The 19,463-nt window shown below is 44.1% G+C and overlaps 1 protein-coding gene across 7 annotated transcripts in view; it reads left to right on the top strand.

The window, feature by feature from the left end:
- Window positions 1-243: 243 nt before the first annotated feature.
- The window catches only part of CLTC (clathrin heavy chain), a 34,301-nt gene continuing 15,081 nt past the window's right edge, over window positions 244-19,463 (top strand). Inside the window, exons 1-15 of one of the 7 annotated variants that reach the window (XM_037371630.1) lie at window positions 244-583; window positions 9,368-9,575; window positions 10,330-10,332; window positions 11,680-11,948; window positions 12,289-12,450; window positions 13,265-13,378; window positions 13,746-13,919; window positions 14,765-14,962; window positions 15,628-15,828; window positions 16,414-16,566; window positions 16,870-16,992; window positions 17,259-17,396; window positions 17,521-17,685; window positions 17,806-17,986; window positions 19,033-19,196. In XM_037371630.1, the coding sequence (XP_037227527.1) occupies window positions 542-583; window positions 9,368-9,575; window positions 10,330-10,332; window positions 11,680-11,948; window positions 12,289-12,450; window positions 13,265-13,378; window positions 13,746-13,919; window positions 14,765-14,962; window positions 15,628-15,828; window positions 16,414-16,566; window positions 16,870-16,992; window positions 17,259-17,396; window positions 17,521-17,685; window positions 17,806-17,986; window positions 19,033-19,196 (2,295 nt within the window). In that variant the 5' untranslated portion in view covers window positions 244-541. The remainder of the gene's footprint in view (window positions 584-9,367; window positions 9,576-10,329; window positions 10,333-11,679; window positions 11,949-12,288; window positions 12,451-13,264; window positions 13,379-13,745; window positions 13,920-14,764; window positions 14,963-15,627; window positions 15,829-16,413; window positions 16,567-16,869; window positions 16,993-17,258; window positions 17,397-17,520; window positions 17,686-17,805; window positions 17,987-19,032; window positions 19,197-19,463) is intronic. The other 6 variants (XM_037371649.1, XM_037371662.1, XM_037371671.1 and 3 more) reach the window with 6 other exon arrangements.

The raw sequence follows: 19,463 nt of genomic DNA, 5'->3' as shown, positions 1-19,463 counted from the left end.
CCTCCCTGCCGGCCGAGGCGCGGGGCCGGTCCCTCAGCCGGGGGGGGGGGGCGCTCCCCGACCCTGTCCGTCCGCGCCCGGGCCCCGCCGCCGCCCGAGTCACCTTGCCCGGCCGCTCGGCCCCCTGCACGTGACGCGCAGCGGCGCCGGGCGCGGAACGGAAGTGACGCCGCCTCACCTCGGTCGCATGATGTGGCAAAAAAAAAGGCCGGGGAGGGAGGAGTGATGGGTCTCGAAATAGTCCCTTCCCGTGGCGGATCCCTGCGCTGCTCCCATTGGTCCCGCGGCGGGTGAGCCACGCCGCTCGCCGGGATCCTTCCGCTCGGCCGGCGCAGTTAAGACTGGTCCCGGCAGGTGAGGGTAGGCTTCTTCCTTCCGTGGCGGTATCCTTCCGCCGGCGGGGGCAGCTTCCGGATCGCCGCGGCTCTCCCCGCTCGCTGGCCCGGTCCGCCATTGCGGTCCCGCTTCCCCTCTCCGCCCGGACCCCGCTGAGGTGCGACTCCGGTCCGGCCTCGGACTGGAGCCTCAGCCCGCCGCCACCATGGCCCAGATCCTGCCGATTCGCTTCCAGGAGCACCTCCAGGTGGGCGCTGAGGGGCCGGTGGGGGCCGGGCCGGGGCGGGCGGGCGCTGGGGCGGGCGGGCCGCTCCCTCAGGCGGGAGGAGCTGCCTGGGGCCCGTGTCCGGGCGAGGGCCCCCGGGCCTGCTCGCGCTCCCTCCCCGCGGCTCGTGGGGTGGCCCAGGCCCCTCCGGGGCGGGCTGCCCGCCTCCCCGCAGGCCTTGCCGGCGCTGCCGCCGTGCCGCCCCGAAGGGCACCTTCCAGCGCGCCCGCCGCCTGCCTGCGGGCCCGGGGCGCCGGGGGAAGGGCTGGGGCGCCGCGGGGCCCTGCCAGGCCTGGGGGAGGGCGGTCAGGGGCCTCGGGGCCGGGCATCCCGCCCTTGCCCGGTGCTGGGCTCGCCCTCCCGGCGGCGGAGCGGTGCCGTCCCGCGGTGTAGGCGAGGCTGGCGCCGTGCCCACGCTAGCACTGGCTGGGCGGTGCGGCACGGGGAGGGAGAGTGCGGGTGGTTCCTCTTCGCCACCGAGGAGAGGGGCCGGCTGCAGGAAAAAGAGTGGGGAAAGCTTCCTGTAGCAGGTCTGCCGGGGGGGCACGTGAACGAGGTGGCCGAGCTGACCCCGTGTATCCCTTAATTTTATTTTTTTTTTAACGAGGCTAAGACTTGTAAGGACGTTCTAAACCGTTTTCCTGGTGTTCTGACTCGTAATGTCATCTTCTGCGAAGAGAAACCACGTATTGCAGTGGAAGGTGAAAGCTGCTGCGGGCTTCCCTGCAGTACGGCTGTGGCAGTGCGGGCACCCCAGTGCCAGGGCTGCTGGTCTCTAACAATTACAGGTTTGCGTCTCATTAAACCGTAACGACGTGCTGATAGATTATTTCCAAGTAACGGCCTTCAGGTTTTTTTTTAACGTGGCCTCCCGAAGGCACTAGTAACAAACTCTATAAAATGCCTCCGTTGCAGGAATGCGAGGTTACCTTCTCAAATCAGCGTGCAGCTCTCCTGCCCATCGGGGCAGCTGGCATGCAGGGAGGGGTGTGGGAAGCCGTGATACAGTTGTGCAACGTGCGCTTCCTACCTGACCAGGCTATAGGGCGAAGTACTGTAAGCCATGCTTCTCATCCACAGTTGCTGTAGTTGTGATGCTATCAAGCTTGACTCTGCTGCTGAGGAGCGTTTGGGGGTTTTTGAGCAGAAATTATATAGTAAAAATGACATTGGCATACCTAGGCAGGGGCTTCTGGCAACCTGTCTGTAGCCCTCTTTCCTGGCGATGTCAGTGTCTGTGTGTAGTTTGTGCTTAGCTAACTGGGGCCGTGGTAGGCGCTAACATAGTGATGGATTTGCATGATTTGTAGTGGCTTTTTTCTAGCCTAAATGGAAAGAAACTAATTTATTGACACCTTGTTAGAAGAACAGTTGCAAAATCCTTACTTTGCTGTGCAAATTGCTGTCCATAGTATTATTTTTAGATTTAAAAAATGCTGCCATGATTGGCTTTTATTTAGCTAGTTAACTGTTGAGCATTGGACAATTTCACTTCAAAATCAGTTTAAAACCAGGCCAGAACTCATAGCTCGGGTTTAGCCCTGGGCTTTTCTTCAGCAAGCAGCACTGACTGGAGAATCTCACAAGCTGGCCAGAGCTTCAGCTCTGAGCAAGTGTTCTCTCCTGATAGTGGCATAGCCTGGAACCAGGTGTTGAGAAGGTTTTGTGTACTCTGGTGAAACTCATCCCTCTGGGTAGTTTAGTTCTTAATAAAGTATTGTGGAAATGCATCTATGATACATTATTTAAGATACAAACCTTGCATGTGACCCGCTACCAGCTCTCTAATGACATGAGTACTATTACATAATGAAACTATCTGCTTCACTCCAGAAGTCCTGATAGGTTTCAGACCAGCTCTATTGCAGAACACAACTGTTCTGACGAAATACTGATTTATCTGTTTATTTGCATTCCCCCCCCCCTCTTTCTTATTTAATGTAAAGCACTGGCTTAACCAATATCGTTTACAACTGCATATGTGAGCTGGTGTTCTGTGAGGCTGGGTGTCCAGCCTTTGAGCCTGCGTATACGTGGCTCTTGGCCATAATGCTTCAGTTTGCTGTACCTACTGAACTTCCTCATTCTGTTTCATTGAAAAAAATTCAAGGAACTCTTAATTCTCAGAGGTACTGTTTTCATGCTTAAGCTTCTGACTTGCTGTTGGAGTAAATTTTGAGAGCGGATAAATTGATATTGCTACGTTCTTGCTATCCAGAAGCACTTTAGCATATTCTAAGCATTTCATAGGAGGTCCTGGTGGACTCAATACAATTTCTTGAACTGTGCCTGACCTACTTTGTCTAGGAAACTTGTTGTACAGGTGTTGTGCAACACTTGTAAGTTTGTAGCTGATGCCTAACAAAAGACAAGGTACTCAGCTGGAGCCTTATTCATAAAAAGGCAGGTGATGGATGTGAATGAGAATGTTCTTGTGAGATAATTATTGAAATTTGTGTTTAATTAATATAGAAGACTGGCAGTCAGCAATACCTGTACAGTCAGCAATACCTGTAGTATGATGCTGGTTCTCCCTGGATCCACTACTGCAGGTATAGACAGTTACATGACCATTTTCTGACAAAGCTCCAACCTGGTTGTACTCCTTGAGGCACGCTGGCGTGATCCGTTGCTGTCAGCGTGGTGGCTGTGCCATATGGGAGTGAAAAGTTACAGGCTCCGGAAGCCCTGCGCTGTTGCACTTCTGAATGTGTTACCTCTTGGGTACACAGTACAGCATGCTTTGTACCTGCAATTTGACCTAAAGATCTAGTTTGGGTAAGTAAGGTGTGGCAACTAGTTAACTTACTAGGGTTAAGTAAGCTGTCTGGATAGTTACTAAGTGAAGTCTAAAACCAAAATGTGTAGACAGACTTTGGGTTTTGTTTGAGTCCCACTGCATAGCTCTGAAATCTCAGTAGCTGCAAGTATGTAGGATGTTATCTGTGTATTGTCTATTGTAGATGCCTGCCTTGCCACAAAAGAACATCAACAACACACTGTAGAGAAACATTTTCCTTGGGAAGTTCCAAGGAGAAACTTGATTCCTGTGCTATCAAAACTACCAGACTGATGTTATAAAACTTTATAGTGCTCCTTTTTTTTTTTTTTAAGTGGGCACGAGGAAATGATCCAGTGGGCATGTAGTGGGAGATCAGAGTTCAGTGTGCTGAATGAATGCGAATCTGGTTATTTGTGTCTAGGTTTTAGGGATTCCATAGGCTGGTGCCCCTGGAATTTTTACTTGAGGGTGAAAGTAAAACACAACTGATCGCTGTGCTAGGTGTGTGGAGCTTTTCTAGGATTACAAGTTGATGAGTGAGAAGGTTAGTTAGCAGGTGATGAACTGCAATTGCCAATTAATGTAGCCACACTACCCTGAAACAGATGAAAATTGAACTTGGACCAGGCACGCTGCTGTGACTGGCATTAATAAATACTCTTCTGAACCTAGATATATTTAAAAAGTTAAATTACTGTGTAGACTTGTCTAGACAGTTCAGAAAACTGTCAGCTGAGGCTATGCACTTGCTACTGACACAGAACTACTCCTTTTAAACTAGGAAAGGGGGTTTTGTATCTGTTGGTCATTAGTGGAGCAAACCTGAATAGTGGCTATGATATTCTAGCGTGGTGGCTAGATGGATGGCTCTCAGAATCATAGCTAGCTATGCCAAAGAGCTAACTGAATAAAACTGCACAGCCAAGGCATCATATAATAAAACTTACACGTCTACTACTTCAGTCTAACAATGATGAACAACAAAATGCTTCCAGGTATTGTGCTGGCAGTGAGACAGTTGAATATATCCTAGAACACTAAATCTCTGCTGTAACAGCATGAGTTTGATACAGTTTTTTGATTTGGATTTTTTTGGGGTTTTTTTTAATGTTGGGAATTGGAGGACTGCTGTGCCTAATGCTGTTTTGGTGGCATTCTTGCTCTCTCCTTTTTAGTGAATCTGAATTCCTAAAGCTGGTGAGTTTGGAGCATTCTTACAGAGGGAAAATCTGTAACAAAGGATGCTGTGAGGAATCAAAGTGTCTTGAGGAGTGCGCGCATGTGTGTATGAACTAATTGGATAGGAACACTTGGTTAAGCAGTTTATAAGCTATTCTTCTTGGCACATCCCTCGCAGCAGATAACTGAAGTCAACAGGCCTGCTTGTCTTGGTGGTGGTACACATCAGTGCTTGGTGCTGGGGCTGTGGTGCTTAACCAAAGAGAAATAATGGCAGCCATTGGTTCTGAACTCGGGTTTCAGTGGTAAGTCTCAGCAGTGGCTTGTAACTGAAGAAGTCACACAGCATGCCTGTGGCTGCTGACACCGGATGGCTACCTCGGCCTGTTGAGGGTGAGGCAGAAAATAGGAAGGATATAGAAATAGAGCTCTTGAATGTTACAGAGGTCTCTTATCTGATGACAGTGTAACTTCCTAGCCTGTCACAAACTAGCTCTTACCTTGCACTGGTAGGCTTGAAGTACTTTGGAGCCATTGACTGGTGTCAGGACTCTGGTGTTACAGAGCTGCAGTCAGTAATTCTGACAGATCGGCACAGATAAAACTTTTCTGTGCGATTGAAGTTTGCTTTGCCTTTTTTAATGTATGGAACTAAATAAGTGGTTGAAATGTAGCCTGATGTTCACCTTGTTCAATCAAAGCCTACTAAAGCATGGCCTTGCAATAGAGCTAATGTGACTCAACTGCACGTCAAAGAGCTCTGTGCTTCTGAAAAGACTGGGAGTTTTTTTGTTAGCTGGCATTTTCCAGCTACATGATTTCTAGCTGCATGTAGATAAGGAGTCTCTGGGCAGAGACTAAGCAGCTGCTTGTGGCTACAAGAACAGTGGTTATATCCTGTTGAGTGAGAGTCGAGGTGAAATGCATACTCAGCAGTTCCGCGCCCTTCCTTGTAGGCAAGGAGAAATTATTTGACAGCTAAGCAAACTGTCACAAGAAAGCGAATGTTCCAGGAAGGGGTCAACAAAGAGACTCTGGTCAGCAATTTTACCATTCAGTTTGATGTCAAACGTGCATGTAACGTGACAATGTTGCTGGGTAAGTTACCAAGAACATACTTGAATTATCTTCCAGTGAAAAAATAATTTTGCTAGTCAGACTTTTCACTTGCTGTGTTATAATGATTCATGTCTCGATGCTGTTCAGATAAATGCCATCACAGAATTCGATGGTTCAGTACAGCCTGCAGTTGACTGAAGTATCCAATTTTGGGTTAGATGAGGCTCCTTCATGGTGACATCTCTGCTGAACAGAAGAGCTGCTGCTGTCTCTGGCAACCTGTTTCATGGTTCTGCTGTAATGGAGCAGCTACTTGACAGAACGCTTTCTTCTCAGCGTGCTTCCGGGAGACCAGTGTAACTGAACTTTCCAACAAATGGTGGTATAAAATAATTTGAACTGTAAATTGGTTGCCCAAGCACAGCTAGCAAGTTCTGCTTTCATATCTGCTTGAAAGCCAAGGAAGTGTTTTTTGTAGTATAATGTAGGAGTATCTAACATTTCCTCTTTTTTTTTCAATCTTCTAAACTTGTTTGTGAATTGGTGAACCTAAGTGAGTGCAATATTAAACATCTGGGGGTTTTTTCACTGTGGTAAGTGGAGAAGGGATAGAAAATCTGCCATAAACCTCTGTACTCTCAGTTGTATTGCAAACTCAGGGGTTTGTGTGTGGAATAGTATTGAGGTTTTCATAATAAAAGCCATCAGAGAAATACCTCCTGTCATGTTTCCTAATAGTAATCTTAGTCTCTGTTTACTTTGCTTAGCTTTATAAACACTCCTGCCTTACTCACCTGAACTTTAGCCTGTTTGGGGAAGAAAATAACCCATACTCCAGGGACTGATCTATACTCTCAAAAGTTCTGTATAGTAGGTCTGAGTGCAGGCAAGAAAAGTTCATGTTAGCTTTGCCAGCTGAGCAAAGCAAGTGCCACTCCTGGCTGGTGATGCTCTTGTGTAATCAAATGCAGAGATTGTCACAGTCAGCTTCCTGTCTCGGGCTCGAAGCAGGCTTAGTTCGTATGCTCGGGGCTGTTGAGATTAGAAGATGAAATGTTAGAAGAAAGCTTGTTTACTTAAAGACCTCAGTAACGGTCATGCCTCCATCAGAAAACTTCCCCAGGCTTTCTTCAGAGCTCCAGTGCCAGTTCACTAAATCTTTTCAAAGAAATACTCGACGTTTGGAAATGGTCTTAAGTTTAGAAAGGGCCACGTATTCTGCTACGAACCAAGGTTGGATACCTCGGATGTGACACCTAACAGATGGCAGTCTGGTCGTGTTTGAGATAAATCTGTCTTGCAATACCTAAGCAACTTTGATTCAGTGGTTATGCCTAGACCTCCCTAAGAGGTCTGCCATCTGCTAGACCTTGCTGCTTTTGATTTGTTCTGTCAACAACGTTTGTTTGAGTATAGTGCTGTGAGTTAACTGCCAGGTGGAGTACTTGGCCCTCTGAAACTGTGCTTCTCTACCAAATTAACAAGGAAATTGAGTGCTTGATAAATGACTCTGCACCTGTCAAGCTTGCAGGCCTATCAAAAGGAAATGCCACATTTCCTGGAGTAATCTGGAGTAAGTCTCTCAGCTCTACCAGATGAAACTCTTCCATCTTCAAGCCTTCTCTGCCTGCAGGGGTGTGACTGGGTTGCATATACACCTGCCTAACTGATGTATGGAGTCCCAGGCCTAGAGAACACTATCCAAATAAAGGTGTGAAAGGAAGGTTTGAGCTTAAATCTGAAATATTGTAAGTGAATCAGTGTTGCTGAAGAATGTGTGGTCAGGTTCTGTGATACTGGACCTCAAATACTCAATTAAATTTGAGTTAAGAGTTCTGACCTGTCAAGGAAGTAGTTGGATTTTTTAAAAAAAATATATTTTATTTTTTAATAGCTGTAGCATCAAAACAGTTTTGTCATGTGAAAGCTGATAAAACACTTGTCTTTCACATGAAAATTTCCTGACTTTACTGTCAGGGGGATGGATGTGAAGGGAGCTGTGTTTGAACAAAACTATTCACTGTGTTAAGTTGCAGGAAGTGTTGGTTTTCTGCCTTGGAAGAATGGCTTCAGCTAGTCAGTCAGGTAACCAGCTTGCTGTCTGGATCAGGAATTACATTTAAATCTGTCCTGCTTACAGCCTTTTCTCTCTTAAAATCTCTTGAAGAAAAGCTGTGTTGACCTTAAATTTACCAAAAAAAAATCAGTGTTAGCTCTCTGTAAACTAGTTCTGAAATGAGCCCTTGAAGAGCCCGAACGTTTTTTTGGTAGTATTCGAACCTGACAGAAGAGCTTCAAATCGTGAAGTCCTCTCTTGAAAGAGCAAGGTAACTGCTATGAAATAGCATACTTTAGGACAAAGGACTTAAATGCAGAGTGACCAGAGAACCATGCCCAAAGGCTGAATCTTCTTCCAGTTCTCCCTTCAAGCAGACCTGAGGAGCTAAAACTGACTTGCTTTTGAGTCTCAACCTTAAGCTGCCCCAAGATCTGGCTGTCTTGATTCACTGGATGGTATAAATCATCCACTGAAGTGCCTTTTGTGAAGCTGCTTCTGTTAAGTTGGTGTGCCATATCTTAGATGTTACTTGTTCCTTTGCATGTGCTGTCTGAAGGCTGGGGCAAAAGGGGAAGTGTAGTAAAACACCCTCTTTATCAGAAGCTGCAAGTAGGCAGGAACAAAGCAGCAGAGGCATGGTCATCTCGGAGCTTGTACAGAACACAGCTGATAAGAGCTTAGTGTTTTGCTTCAAACTAGTACAATAATACTAAAATGGCTTTGGAGGTCTAGCCCTTTGTGGGAGACCTTGAGCTTGAAGTTTAAACAGTCTCCCAGAAAGAAAGATATCAGAAATACCAGAAGTGGTAACTCCTATAATGGTAGAAGACTGATGTTGTGTTTTTAAGGTATATCGACCCACAAGCTGGGTATTTGTATGTGAGGTGAACTAACCATTCTGCATTTCCACTGTTAAAAATGGAATAAGCTTTGTTTCACTACTAACACCCTAATACATTAGCCTGTTGCAAACACCATGAAGTGGCATTGACTGAGCTGTTTTGTTGCATGCCATACTAGAGCTATAATTATAAGGTATGCATTTAAAGTCTTACAGAAGCAGGCTGTGCCTCAGCAGGAAAGGAGGTGGTTTATCAATAATCTTCTGTGTCAAGTATGGCTGTGGATGAGCCATTTCTGATTTCAATCATGTCCATCTCGTATGCGTTAGCTCTGCCTCCTGGGTGGTAATACAGACTTGCTGCTAGACAGGACTAGGCTAATTGCTAGACAGGTAGCTTTTTTTAACTCTATGAGGATAAAGCTCAGATGCCTCACATGTGATGTTAAGCTTGAAATAGTGATAGCTGTCAAGCTCAATGAAATAAGTTGGAGCTCTGAAAGCAAAGCTGGTGAGAGTGAGTGCTGAAGCTGCAACTCTGGCACGGCTACCAGTAGCCAGCAAGTTCAGCGTGCCTTAAACCATTTGAGGGGCTCAAAAGTAGAGTTCTCAAAACTGTAAGTTGTGAATGGACCTTGAAGACAAGGTGCCCAGCACTTGAGTGACACTGGGCTTCTTCAGAAAGCTTGCTGGGCTCCATTGAAGGTGGCAAGAATTTGTGTGCCATATCATTTTAGGGTAGTGCGGTTGTATTGTCACAAAGATGTGTGAAGCCTAGTACCTTTCAAAAAAGCTCGTGTCTACTACTGAGGTGTAACTTAATGCTAAACCTTTTTTCTCTTTCAGCTCCAAAATCTGGGCATCAACCCAGCAAACATTGGCTTCAGCACTCTGACGATGGAGTCTGACAAATTCATCTGCATAAGAGAGAAAGTAGGAGAACAGGCTCAAGTGGTGATCATTGACATGAATGACCCCAGCAACCCTATTCGAAGACCAATTTCAGCTGACAGTGCTATCATGAACCCTGCCAGTAAAGTCATTGCATTAAAAGGTATGGAAGCCCTGATAAAGAAATGTTTGAAGTGGATGGAGAGCTTTCTGTAAGACTAGTTTATGACTGAAGTCTCTCAGGCAGTTTATGTGGGAGGATCCCTTACCAGTCTTCCACAGCTTAATGGGAGCTTAAGTTTAATGCATTTTCAGTTCTTCTGAAGGTATCTGGGCAGTAAGCTTCAGCTGGGGCAACCTGCCATTTGCTGGTCATTAGAATGAGGTTTCAGTCAGAATGCTTACAGCTTCTGAGTGGGAGAGCTGGGAGGAAAGTGCAGGCTTTTGAGATACTTCTGGAGTCATGTTAGAGGGAAGTGAGACCTGATCTCCTAAAGTGTATAAGGGCTGTCAACTAAGCCTCTCTTTCCAGAGAGGAACACTTAAGACTGGGGAGGAAGGGAAATATTCCTGAAGGCCTTAGTCTGGCCTTGCTGGAAGAGGCCGGTGCCCCAGTTTGTGCATGTTTCTTGTATCAGTCAGTGATAAGAAGAGTAAAACTATGCAGGAAAGACTCGTGTGGTGAATAAAGCACAAGGTCAGCTAACTTGGTATCTCTGGTGATAGAGAGAACAAGCATTCCTCTGGAGTCTCCAGAAGTGTTGATCTCTCACCCCAAAAAGACTTAAATACTGGTGCTGTAGAAATGCATGTCTTGCGAATGGAAAGGTTTATATGTATTCAATGTTAGATCTAAGTTTGACTTTAATACTGTGCTGCTGTTTTGTCACAACTTTAATGCTTTCTTGTGTGTGCAGACGGTGAGTTACTTTAATTGACTGTACTAGTTCCTGTTGTGTTTTATGAAAAGAAGCAGAATAAAATGGCTCAAATCTATGGTGCACATGGCTGAACAGTGGAGTTTAAGCAACTGAAATCCTAAAATTCAGAGGGTTTTCATGCCCTCCCAAACACGGGAATCCTTAAAATTCAGAAAACTAATCCACTCAAGAACTTGATGCGTGCTTAAACTATTGGGATCTTGGTATCAAGCTTTTTATAAACAGAACTGACCCTTTTGAATGAAGCCTAGATTTTTGCCTCTTAATATGCTTTACATAGCATCTTACCTGGATGTCATCTCCTTTGACTCTAAAGCTCCAGCTGCACTAGATATGGAAACACAGTAGCCTGTGTAACACAGTGTTAAACGGTCTGCTCCATCTCTGGAGAAACTCCTGACTCTGCATCTTGCGCCATTAGCTGAACTAATGGGGGCTTCTAACTAAACTCATCCTCTATGAGTGAAGGCACTTGCCCATCTGGCACTGATTTTATCAAGCTGAGTTACAGTTAGTAACTGTAACAGTTATTCTGACCTGTTCTGTGCCTGGTTTCATGAGATCTTTTATATTCCTCTTGGGCTACACTAGCATGTGTTGAAATAGCTGTCTCCTAAAACTAGAAGTTGGTCAGAACCTTCCTTATCTTCTCAACAGCAAGAAATAATTCCTTGCGTGCCACTGCATTGTAAAATCTGGTAGAAATGACTGCAGGTGGCTGTTCAGGATGTATGTATGCACCATTCTATGTAATTTGCAGAACTTTTCCTCTTGCCTTCTAGAGCTTGTGTTGGTCGCTAGGTTCCTTTCCTTGCCCGGTTTCTGTTAGTCTGGTTTGCAGCCAGTAGCTGTGTATCCCATTAGTGCAACCTAAGGGTTTTGGTTAATGTGTCTGAATTACGAAAGCCCTCTGCCAACTTGACTGTTCCATGTTGTGCGCTTTTTTGTACTTAAAACAGATGTGGGCATAGTTTTTAATGACACTGGCATAGCTCTCCTCAACTTGCAGGACACTCAGCATTATTGTAACCTAGTTTTGATGTACATGAAGTATCAAACAACTTGTTTGTGTAGCTAAAGCTTGCCTCCTACCAAGTTGTTTTTCACATCTGTTTGATTGCTGGGTGGTGGCAAACTGGTAAAATTAGCCCTAGGAGTGTAGCCTGGTTAAAAGTAATAGCTGGATGCTGAAGATACTGTCAGTATATAAAAGGATTTTCTTGAAGGATGTTGTGAGGGTTAATGTCACAGTCCAGCTCTTCTACTTTTAACCAGTGCTTGAAGTAACAAGTGGAAACTGTAACGTGGCTCTGTTGTGTTTTCTAGCTGGGAAGACGCTTCAAATATTCAATATTGAAATGAAGAGCAAAATGAAGGCTCATACAATGACAGATGATGTCACCTTCTGGAAGTGGATCTCTCTGAATACTGTCGCCCTTGTAACGGATAATGCAGTCTACCATTGGAGTATGGAGGGGGAATCGCAGCCTGTGAAAATGTTTGATCGCCATTCTAGTCTTGCTGGCTGCCAGATCATCAACTACCGTACTGATGCTAAGCAGAAATGGCTACTGCTAACTGGCATATCTGCACAGGTACTTTACTACTAGGAAGGCCTGCTATGGGAAGCCCAGGGCTTCTGTAGTTTCCTCCTTCTATAGGAGCGGGACTGGTGTGTGTGTTTTTTCCTAAAACATTGTTGGGAATGTAAATGGTTGCCTTGATATTTAAGTAACAAACTTAAGCGTGACTGAAAATCTTACAGTAATGGTACAAACAATAGTACAAGGTTAGAAGTCTGATGTGATGCCTTTGTAAGGGGAAAGCATGGTGTGGTGCTTCAGATTCATATGACAACATATTTACTGACACTAACTTAAATTAGATTACGGAATGAGTGCCTGTTACTTCTGACTCTTGTTCTGTCTTACCTAGCAAAATCGTGTTGTGGGAGCAATGCAGCTATATTCTGTAGATAGAAAAGTATCACAACCAATTGAGGGACATGCAGCCAGCTTTGCACAGTTCAAGATGGAAGGAAATGCTGAAGAATCCACTCTCTTCTGTTTTGCAGTAAGAGGGCAAGCTGGGGGTAAGGTAAGACTTGGTTCTAAGTATTCTGTAATCTTTAATGACTCACTCTGGTTATCTGCTTCCAGAAAAACAAGTGGTTTAATGCACAAAGTTGCCTTTAGGAAAAAATAAAAAAAGGACTACGTGTCAGTCTGGATGCTATATAACTAATGTATATGAAAATTGGGGCATACAGAGCTTCACAGCAGGGACTACCTGATGTAGTAGGAGTCTGTTTCAAGTCATGAAGTGAGGTGGCATGTCATGACTAGCCTAATTAGCTGCCTGAAACATGTGACTCTCAGCTTCACAGGCTAAGCTTAAGGGGAAAGCTGTTGTAATCTTTCTTCAATGCTCATCCCCAGTATCAGGCTTAATTTACTTCCAAATTACTGGATGAAAATGAAACACTTAAGTGTTACAAGGCTAACTAGTAGTCTAATACTAGCGCTGGAATTATGTGAGCTACTTTATGACAGCTAAAACAAAGTAAAACCAAAGCTAGATTCAAAGAAACCTCATCAGAACTGTCTCTGCAGAGTGTTAACCAAGTCAAAAGAGTGCTTATAAAGTGACCTAACTGAATTCTTAAACTTTGAAGTAGCTAGGGGTAACTGAAGATCATGCTTAACTGTTTCCCTCATCTATGATACATGAATACAGTATGCCAGACCCTTAGCCACAGTATAAAATACTCAGGAAGACTGACTTGGCTTATCTTCGTCTAAGTTTGGGATTAAGACTTAGCAGCAAAAGAATTGCTGTATCTTCATTGTTGAGTCTATTGTTACATAAATTAAATACAAGAACTAAGAGACTAATCTTATCTATTGCACAGTTGCATATCATTGAAGTTGGCACACCACCTACTGGGAATCAGCCATTTCCAAAGAAAGCAGTGGATGTCTTCTTTCCTCCTGAAGCACAAAATGACTTTCCTGTTGCCATGCAGGTATGAGAGCTGCAAACAAGAGCACAAGAACAAGTCTGTAGCTTCTCTTGGTGGATGTGACACTGTAACAGGACACTGGAAGCCAGGTGGTCAATATATTGACCTGAGGCTTGGCACTGAGCTGCTGTGATTTCTGCTCCTGCTTCAGTAGTGTTAAAGTAAACATGGAGACTGAAGCAGCATTCAAAGACGTTGTGCTCTTATTTATGGAAGAAATATCCACATATATTTAACTGTCTTTCAGGCTTTTAAAACATCATTCTACTGAAATAGTAGAATAGAAATGGCACAGCTGTCTTCTGATTCTTAAAAGCATGCACTTGTTTTATCCAGTACCAAATCTGATAAATCTGTTCCTGTTCTGCAGATCAGCGACAAGCACGATGTGGTATTTCTCATAACGAAATATGGCTATATTCATTTGTATGACCTGGAAACTGGTACCTGTATCTACATGAACAGAATAAGTGGAGAGACCATATTTGTTACTGCACAGCATGAAGCAACAGCTGGAATTATTGGAGTAAACAGAAAGGGACAAGTAAGGAAGCTTGGCCTGGAAACCACTTGTTTAGCTAATCCCACTGGCCCGTAATGATACATTGTAGCATTTGCATCTGTCTAAAAGTTTCCAGACATTAACAAGACAGAATAATAAAATGAGAGTTATGGTGGTATTGGGTAGTTGAACAGGAGGGCAGCTTGTATTACTTATAGTTTCTTCTACAACTCTGGTTCAGGTTGCATAATTTTGGGGGTTTTGTAATGGCTGTCAATGGATCTAAACACTGTCCTGCTGTTGAGGATGGAACTAGAATATACCTCTTGGGGGGCAGATTGTATCCTCTTGCAGAGCGCTTACTAATGGAAATCTTAACTACAGTAACTTTTAACTCTTCAGAACATCTGATGTCTGACAGTGTTCTGAGTGCCCAGGGAAACTTGCTGCTGTATCTCCATACACACCTAACTTAACTAGTTTAAACCAGTCTGCTAACATTTAGACTGAATTAATTTCAGATGTTGTTGCTTGTTGAGCATGGGTAATGCAGAGCAGACTTGTTCCTAGTTTATCCTCTGGGATCCTGAAGACACTGAGTACATGTTAGAGAAGGATAATGCTTACATCCCTGGATTTCTGACCTCTGTAAATGCCTCAGTTTAATCTACTGTTAGTCGTCTGCCTTGATGCAGTAATTGGATGGTAGAGGTTCTTCCTAACCAGAGGTGTGATTCTCAAGTAAAATGGCAAGAAGACTCTGCAGTTACCAGGGGATGAAAAAGCTTCCCATGAATGCCATAGCTTTCCTTTTAGAGGTTAGCTTAGCCCTTGGGTCACGTCTTATATTTGGACTAACTAGAAGTTTTCCTTGATGATTTATTCAGGTGCTCTCAGTGTGTGTGGAAGAAGAGAATATTATTCCGTATATTACAAATGTGCTGCAGAATCCTGACCTAGCTTTACGAATGGCTGTCCGCAACAACCTGGCAGGTGCTGAGGAACTCTTTGCCAGAAAATTCAATGCACTTTTTGCACAAGGGAACTATTCGGAGGCAGCGAAAGTGGCAGCTAATGCCCCAAAGGTAATAGACTGATATTCAGAGCAGTACTGAGCTCCACTGGTTTAAACTTCTTGCTTCAGGAAAGCTCACTGAATTTCCGAAGTGGCAAGACCAGAACCTTGTTGTTGCTGCTGTTCTGATGTTGTACTTAGTGTACAAGTTCTTCTCAGTTATGTGCTGAGAGTACTGAGTGTATGCTGGAAGATTGTAAAGCTTGTGTAAAGCCCGCAGAGGGGAAACAGAATAAATGATGAAGTAATGGCTATGAGGTTTGATGTTTCTCATGTATCTTTACGTCTCCAATGATTAAAAAAGGCTGTATGAAAGTACAGCCTCTAGCTGAGGCTGCACCTGGGAACAGGATAAAAAGGGCGGACTAAGAGATTCCGATTGAGGAACTTCCTTGCAAGGACAAGGGTGTCTTAATTCTGTAGGACAGTCTGCTGAACTTAAATCTGCATTGCTACCGAAACAAGTCTCTTCGGCTACTATTGCACATCTTCTGTCAAAATGTCTCAAAGGCAGTGTCTGAGCTGGTGTTCAGCCGTACTGCTTCTGACTTACTCTGGGTTGGCAAAACATAATGTCGCTGTAGCAAGCATTTCTGACTTCAGCTTCCTGGAGAAACTCTTGCCAAGCCACAACAGCAGAACAGAAAACTAAAACGCATCTCTTGTTTCTGGCAGGGAATCCTGCGTACTCCAGACACCATACGCCGGTTCCAGAGTGTTCCAGCTCAGCCGGGACAGACTTCCCCTTTACTCCAATACTTCGGCATTCTGCTTGACCAAGGGCAGCTGAATAAGTACGAGTCACTGGAACTCTGCAGACCTGTGCTTCAGCAGGGACGCAAACAGCTCTTGGAAAAATGGTTGAAAGAAGATAAGGTAAATTTGGGGTAGATACCTTTAGAGCCCTGGAGGGGGAGGGACATAACTGCTTGACAGCCCCCCTCCTCAGGAAAACTCAGTTGGGTAGTGTGATCAAACCATTGAGCAATGGCTGTTCACTCTACCTGTAACTGACCCATATTATTGCAAGAGAATTGATCAAATACTCTGAAGAGCTTCACTCGTTCTACTTAAAATTACAGCAGAGTGATCTTGGTATGGAAAGCTTATGAGCTGTTGCTTTTCCTTCCCAAACCACTTCAGGCTTCTTTGAGTACTGACTTACATCCACTTTGAGCTGTGGTTATATCTCTAATTAGCTGAAGAAAGATGCTGATACAATGCATCACCTAATTGTTTTTTAGCTCTATAAATGCCTTTAACTCGTGTGGACCAGCATAAGGAACAGAGCCCAATAGGTCACTGCTGAAAGAGTCGGATAATGCTGTCAAGCTGGGCCTTGAGTGTGTGGTTTTTTTTTTTTAAGAGGAGTCCAAAAGTAAGACAAATGAGGAAGGAGGTAGTAGTGCATTTCAGTGTGGCACTCTGAGTGGACTGACTGTGTGTATATCTCTTTAACAGCTGGAGTGCTCGGAGGAGCTGGGAGACCTTGTGAAATCTGTAGATCCTACGCTAGCACTTAGTGTCTATCTGAGAGCCAATGTTCCAAACAAAGTCATCCAGTGTTTTGCTGAAACAGGACAAGTCCAGAAGATTGTTTTGTATGCTAAGAAGGTGAGAGGAGATGCCCGTGTCTGTCCTGTGTTAAAGAATAACTAGCATACCTTCCAAAGTAACTAGGAGTAATTGTGGTGAGGTCTGAGAGCCTGTGTAGTACCTACTTAGGCCTAAGGTTTTGTTATGAATAATTACTGCTAGACTTCACGCATTTATCCTTTCGTACTTTCCTAGGTAGCCTTTTCCAAATGAGGAAATCCTGACTGGATTGTGTAAGCTACTGACAGTAGCTTCTACTGAGCTCTTTATTTAATGAGGTGTGTGCTCTTGCTGAGTTATTACTTTTCATTATCTCTTCAGGTTGGATATACTCCAGACTGGATTTTTTTGCTGAGGAATGTAATGAGAATCAGCCCTGATCAAGGACAGCAGTTTGCACAAATGCTTGTTCAAGATGAAGAGCCTCTTGCAGACATAACACAAGTAAATAACTTTATTGCTATGAAATGTTAACTTCAAGGCCTTAAACTGGTAAGAGGAGACATATGCTTGCCGTCAGAGAAAGATTTTGAACTGCAAGTTTGGATTTACCGTACCAGGGCAGTGCTGTTTCTTGCCTAGTTTTAAGAATGCTGAATGACAGCTTAGTGCGGTGAGAATAAACAGTGTAGCTTTGGAAGCTACACTTGATGTTACTTTGTTTAAAAATGCTTCCAGTTTCTAATCAAAAGCTCAAATGTTTTTTGCAGATTGTGGATGTCTTTATGGAATACAATTTAATTCAGCAATGTACAGCCTTCTTGCTGGATGCACTGAAGAATAATCGTCCCTCAGAAGGTCCTCTGCAGACACGTTTACTTGAGATGAACCTCATGCATGCACCTCAGGTATGCTTTCAGTGTTACTGGATCAGGCTTGTTTATGGCTAGACCAGCCACTGCGTTATTGTGCATACCAAATGCTAGTGACAGCGTTCAGGTACTAAATGAAACATTTCACTATTCTTTCTAGGTTGCAGATGCTATCCTGGGGAACCAAATGTTTACTCACTATGACCGGGCTCACATAGCTCAGCTGTGTGAGAAAGCTGGCTTGCTACAGAGAGCACTTGAACATTTCACAGACTTGTATGACATCAAGCGTGCGGTAGTTCACACTCATCTTCTCAATCCTGAGGTATGAGATTAAATATCCTGAATCCAGCAAAAGCCAGGCCATAAATAATTGATTTCAACATTTGATTTCAGAGTGTAGAGTGTTCTACTTGAGTCTAAAATGGCTTATTTGTCTTTGCAGTGGCTAGTGAATTATTTTGGTTCCTTATCGGTAGAAGACTCTTTAGAGTGTCTGCGTGCTATGTTGTCTGCTAATATTCGTCAGAACCTGCAGATCTGTGTCCAGGTAGCTTCAAAATACCATGAGCAGTTGTCAACACAGTCACTTATTGAGCTGTTTGAGTCTTTCAAGAGCTTTGAAGGTAAGTTTGTGCTCTTGCCTCTAGCAAAAGGAGCTAGTACTCATCATTATACATGTGTGTATGAAGACTGGATCTGCTGAAATTTAGAAAGCCATATTGAACTTAAGTAGCTAGATCTCAAAACTGTCTTGAAACCTGACCTGTTGTCCTATGGAGGATGGTGGTGGTGCAACATTGTGTTGCGTATTTCGGTTTTCTGAAATGCTACCAAAATGCTTGGAGCTGTAGGACAATTTAAAAAGGTAACTGAAGGAGCTGCTGGCCTTTTTCCTCTGTCCAAAATGGTCATCTTAAATGTGTGTAGCCTTTGGGTCTTTAGCTTTTGTACTTCTCAACCTGTGTGTTGTCTAGTCAGCATGGTGGTACATCAGTGGTCAAACCTCTGCAGATGTGTGGCTGAACAGCATCTTGCTAAGCTTTAAAGAAAACGTCTTTAAAGGCTGAGAACACAACATAATCTTGGACTCTTGGAATTGGGAGAATGGTTCATTGGAATAAGATGCTATTCTAGACAGGTTTCTTGCATAGGCAGCCTTATATGTGTTTTTTCCAAAACCCAAATGAATCTTCAGTCACTTGTCTGAAGTAGTTGGGTATTATATGGCATCAGCTTTAAGTGAACTTTAGCTGTTGGTCATGGCAAGCAGCTTTTGCACTGTTTAGTGAAAGGTGTGATAGTAGCTTTTGGGCACAACTAGTTTTGGTTTTCTAAACTCTTCCTCGCCTCCTGTCTAGGGAGCGTGTGGAAGGCACATGTTGGATGTTTTAACAAAGCTGACCTATGGCAATTGATGATGATACGAAGTTGCCTATAACATGCTAGTCTGCCTAGTACATGGGGAACAACAACAGGCTCAACTCAGCTAGGACAATATGGGTTTTGTAAAAAAAATGGCAACACTTGAATCTTTTTCAGTTCTTCGTAAACTTTGGCAGCAGTTGGAGTCAAATTTTCATGTAATTATAACTTGGAAGCTTGCTAGAAAGCTAATACTGATCCACCTCAAGTGGTTTAGCAGAATAACATGTTGACTGTTTCCCTCGAGGTTTGTTTTATTTCCTGGGCTCTATTGTGAACTTCAGCCAGGATCCAGATGTGCACTTCAAGTATATTCAGGCTGCATGCAAGACAGGACAGATTAAAGAAGTGGAAAGAATCTGCAGGGAAAGTAACTGCTATGACCCTGAACGTGTTAAAAACTTCCTCAAGGTAATGTTTGGGTAGCACTGGACTGTCTTGGCCTGTTTGGGGTTCTAAGAAAACATGGTGGGTGTCACCAGTGAAATGAGGCAGCTCTTAAGACTTAACCTTTGCACTGAACGGTCCACCTGTTCTCTTAAACCAGAGGTGTCTAGCATGCTGGCAGTACCTCCTAATAAAACTTGAGCCTGGAACAATATCTGAAAAATGGAGAATCTGTCAGATCAGTTCCTTGCTGCTATTAGCAAGATTGACCTGGCATGAACTCTAAACCTG

Source organism: Falco rusticolus, chromosome 1, assembly GCF_015220075.1.
Source record: "Falco rusticolus isolate bFalRus1 chromosome 1, bFalRus1.pri, whole genome shotgun sequence".
In the NCBI taxonomy this organism is placed as follows: Eukaryota; Metazoa; Chordata; class Aves; order Falconiformes; family Falconidae; genus Falco; species Falco rusticolus.
This window is presented reverse-complemented; position numbering and strand designations above follow the sequence as displayed.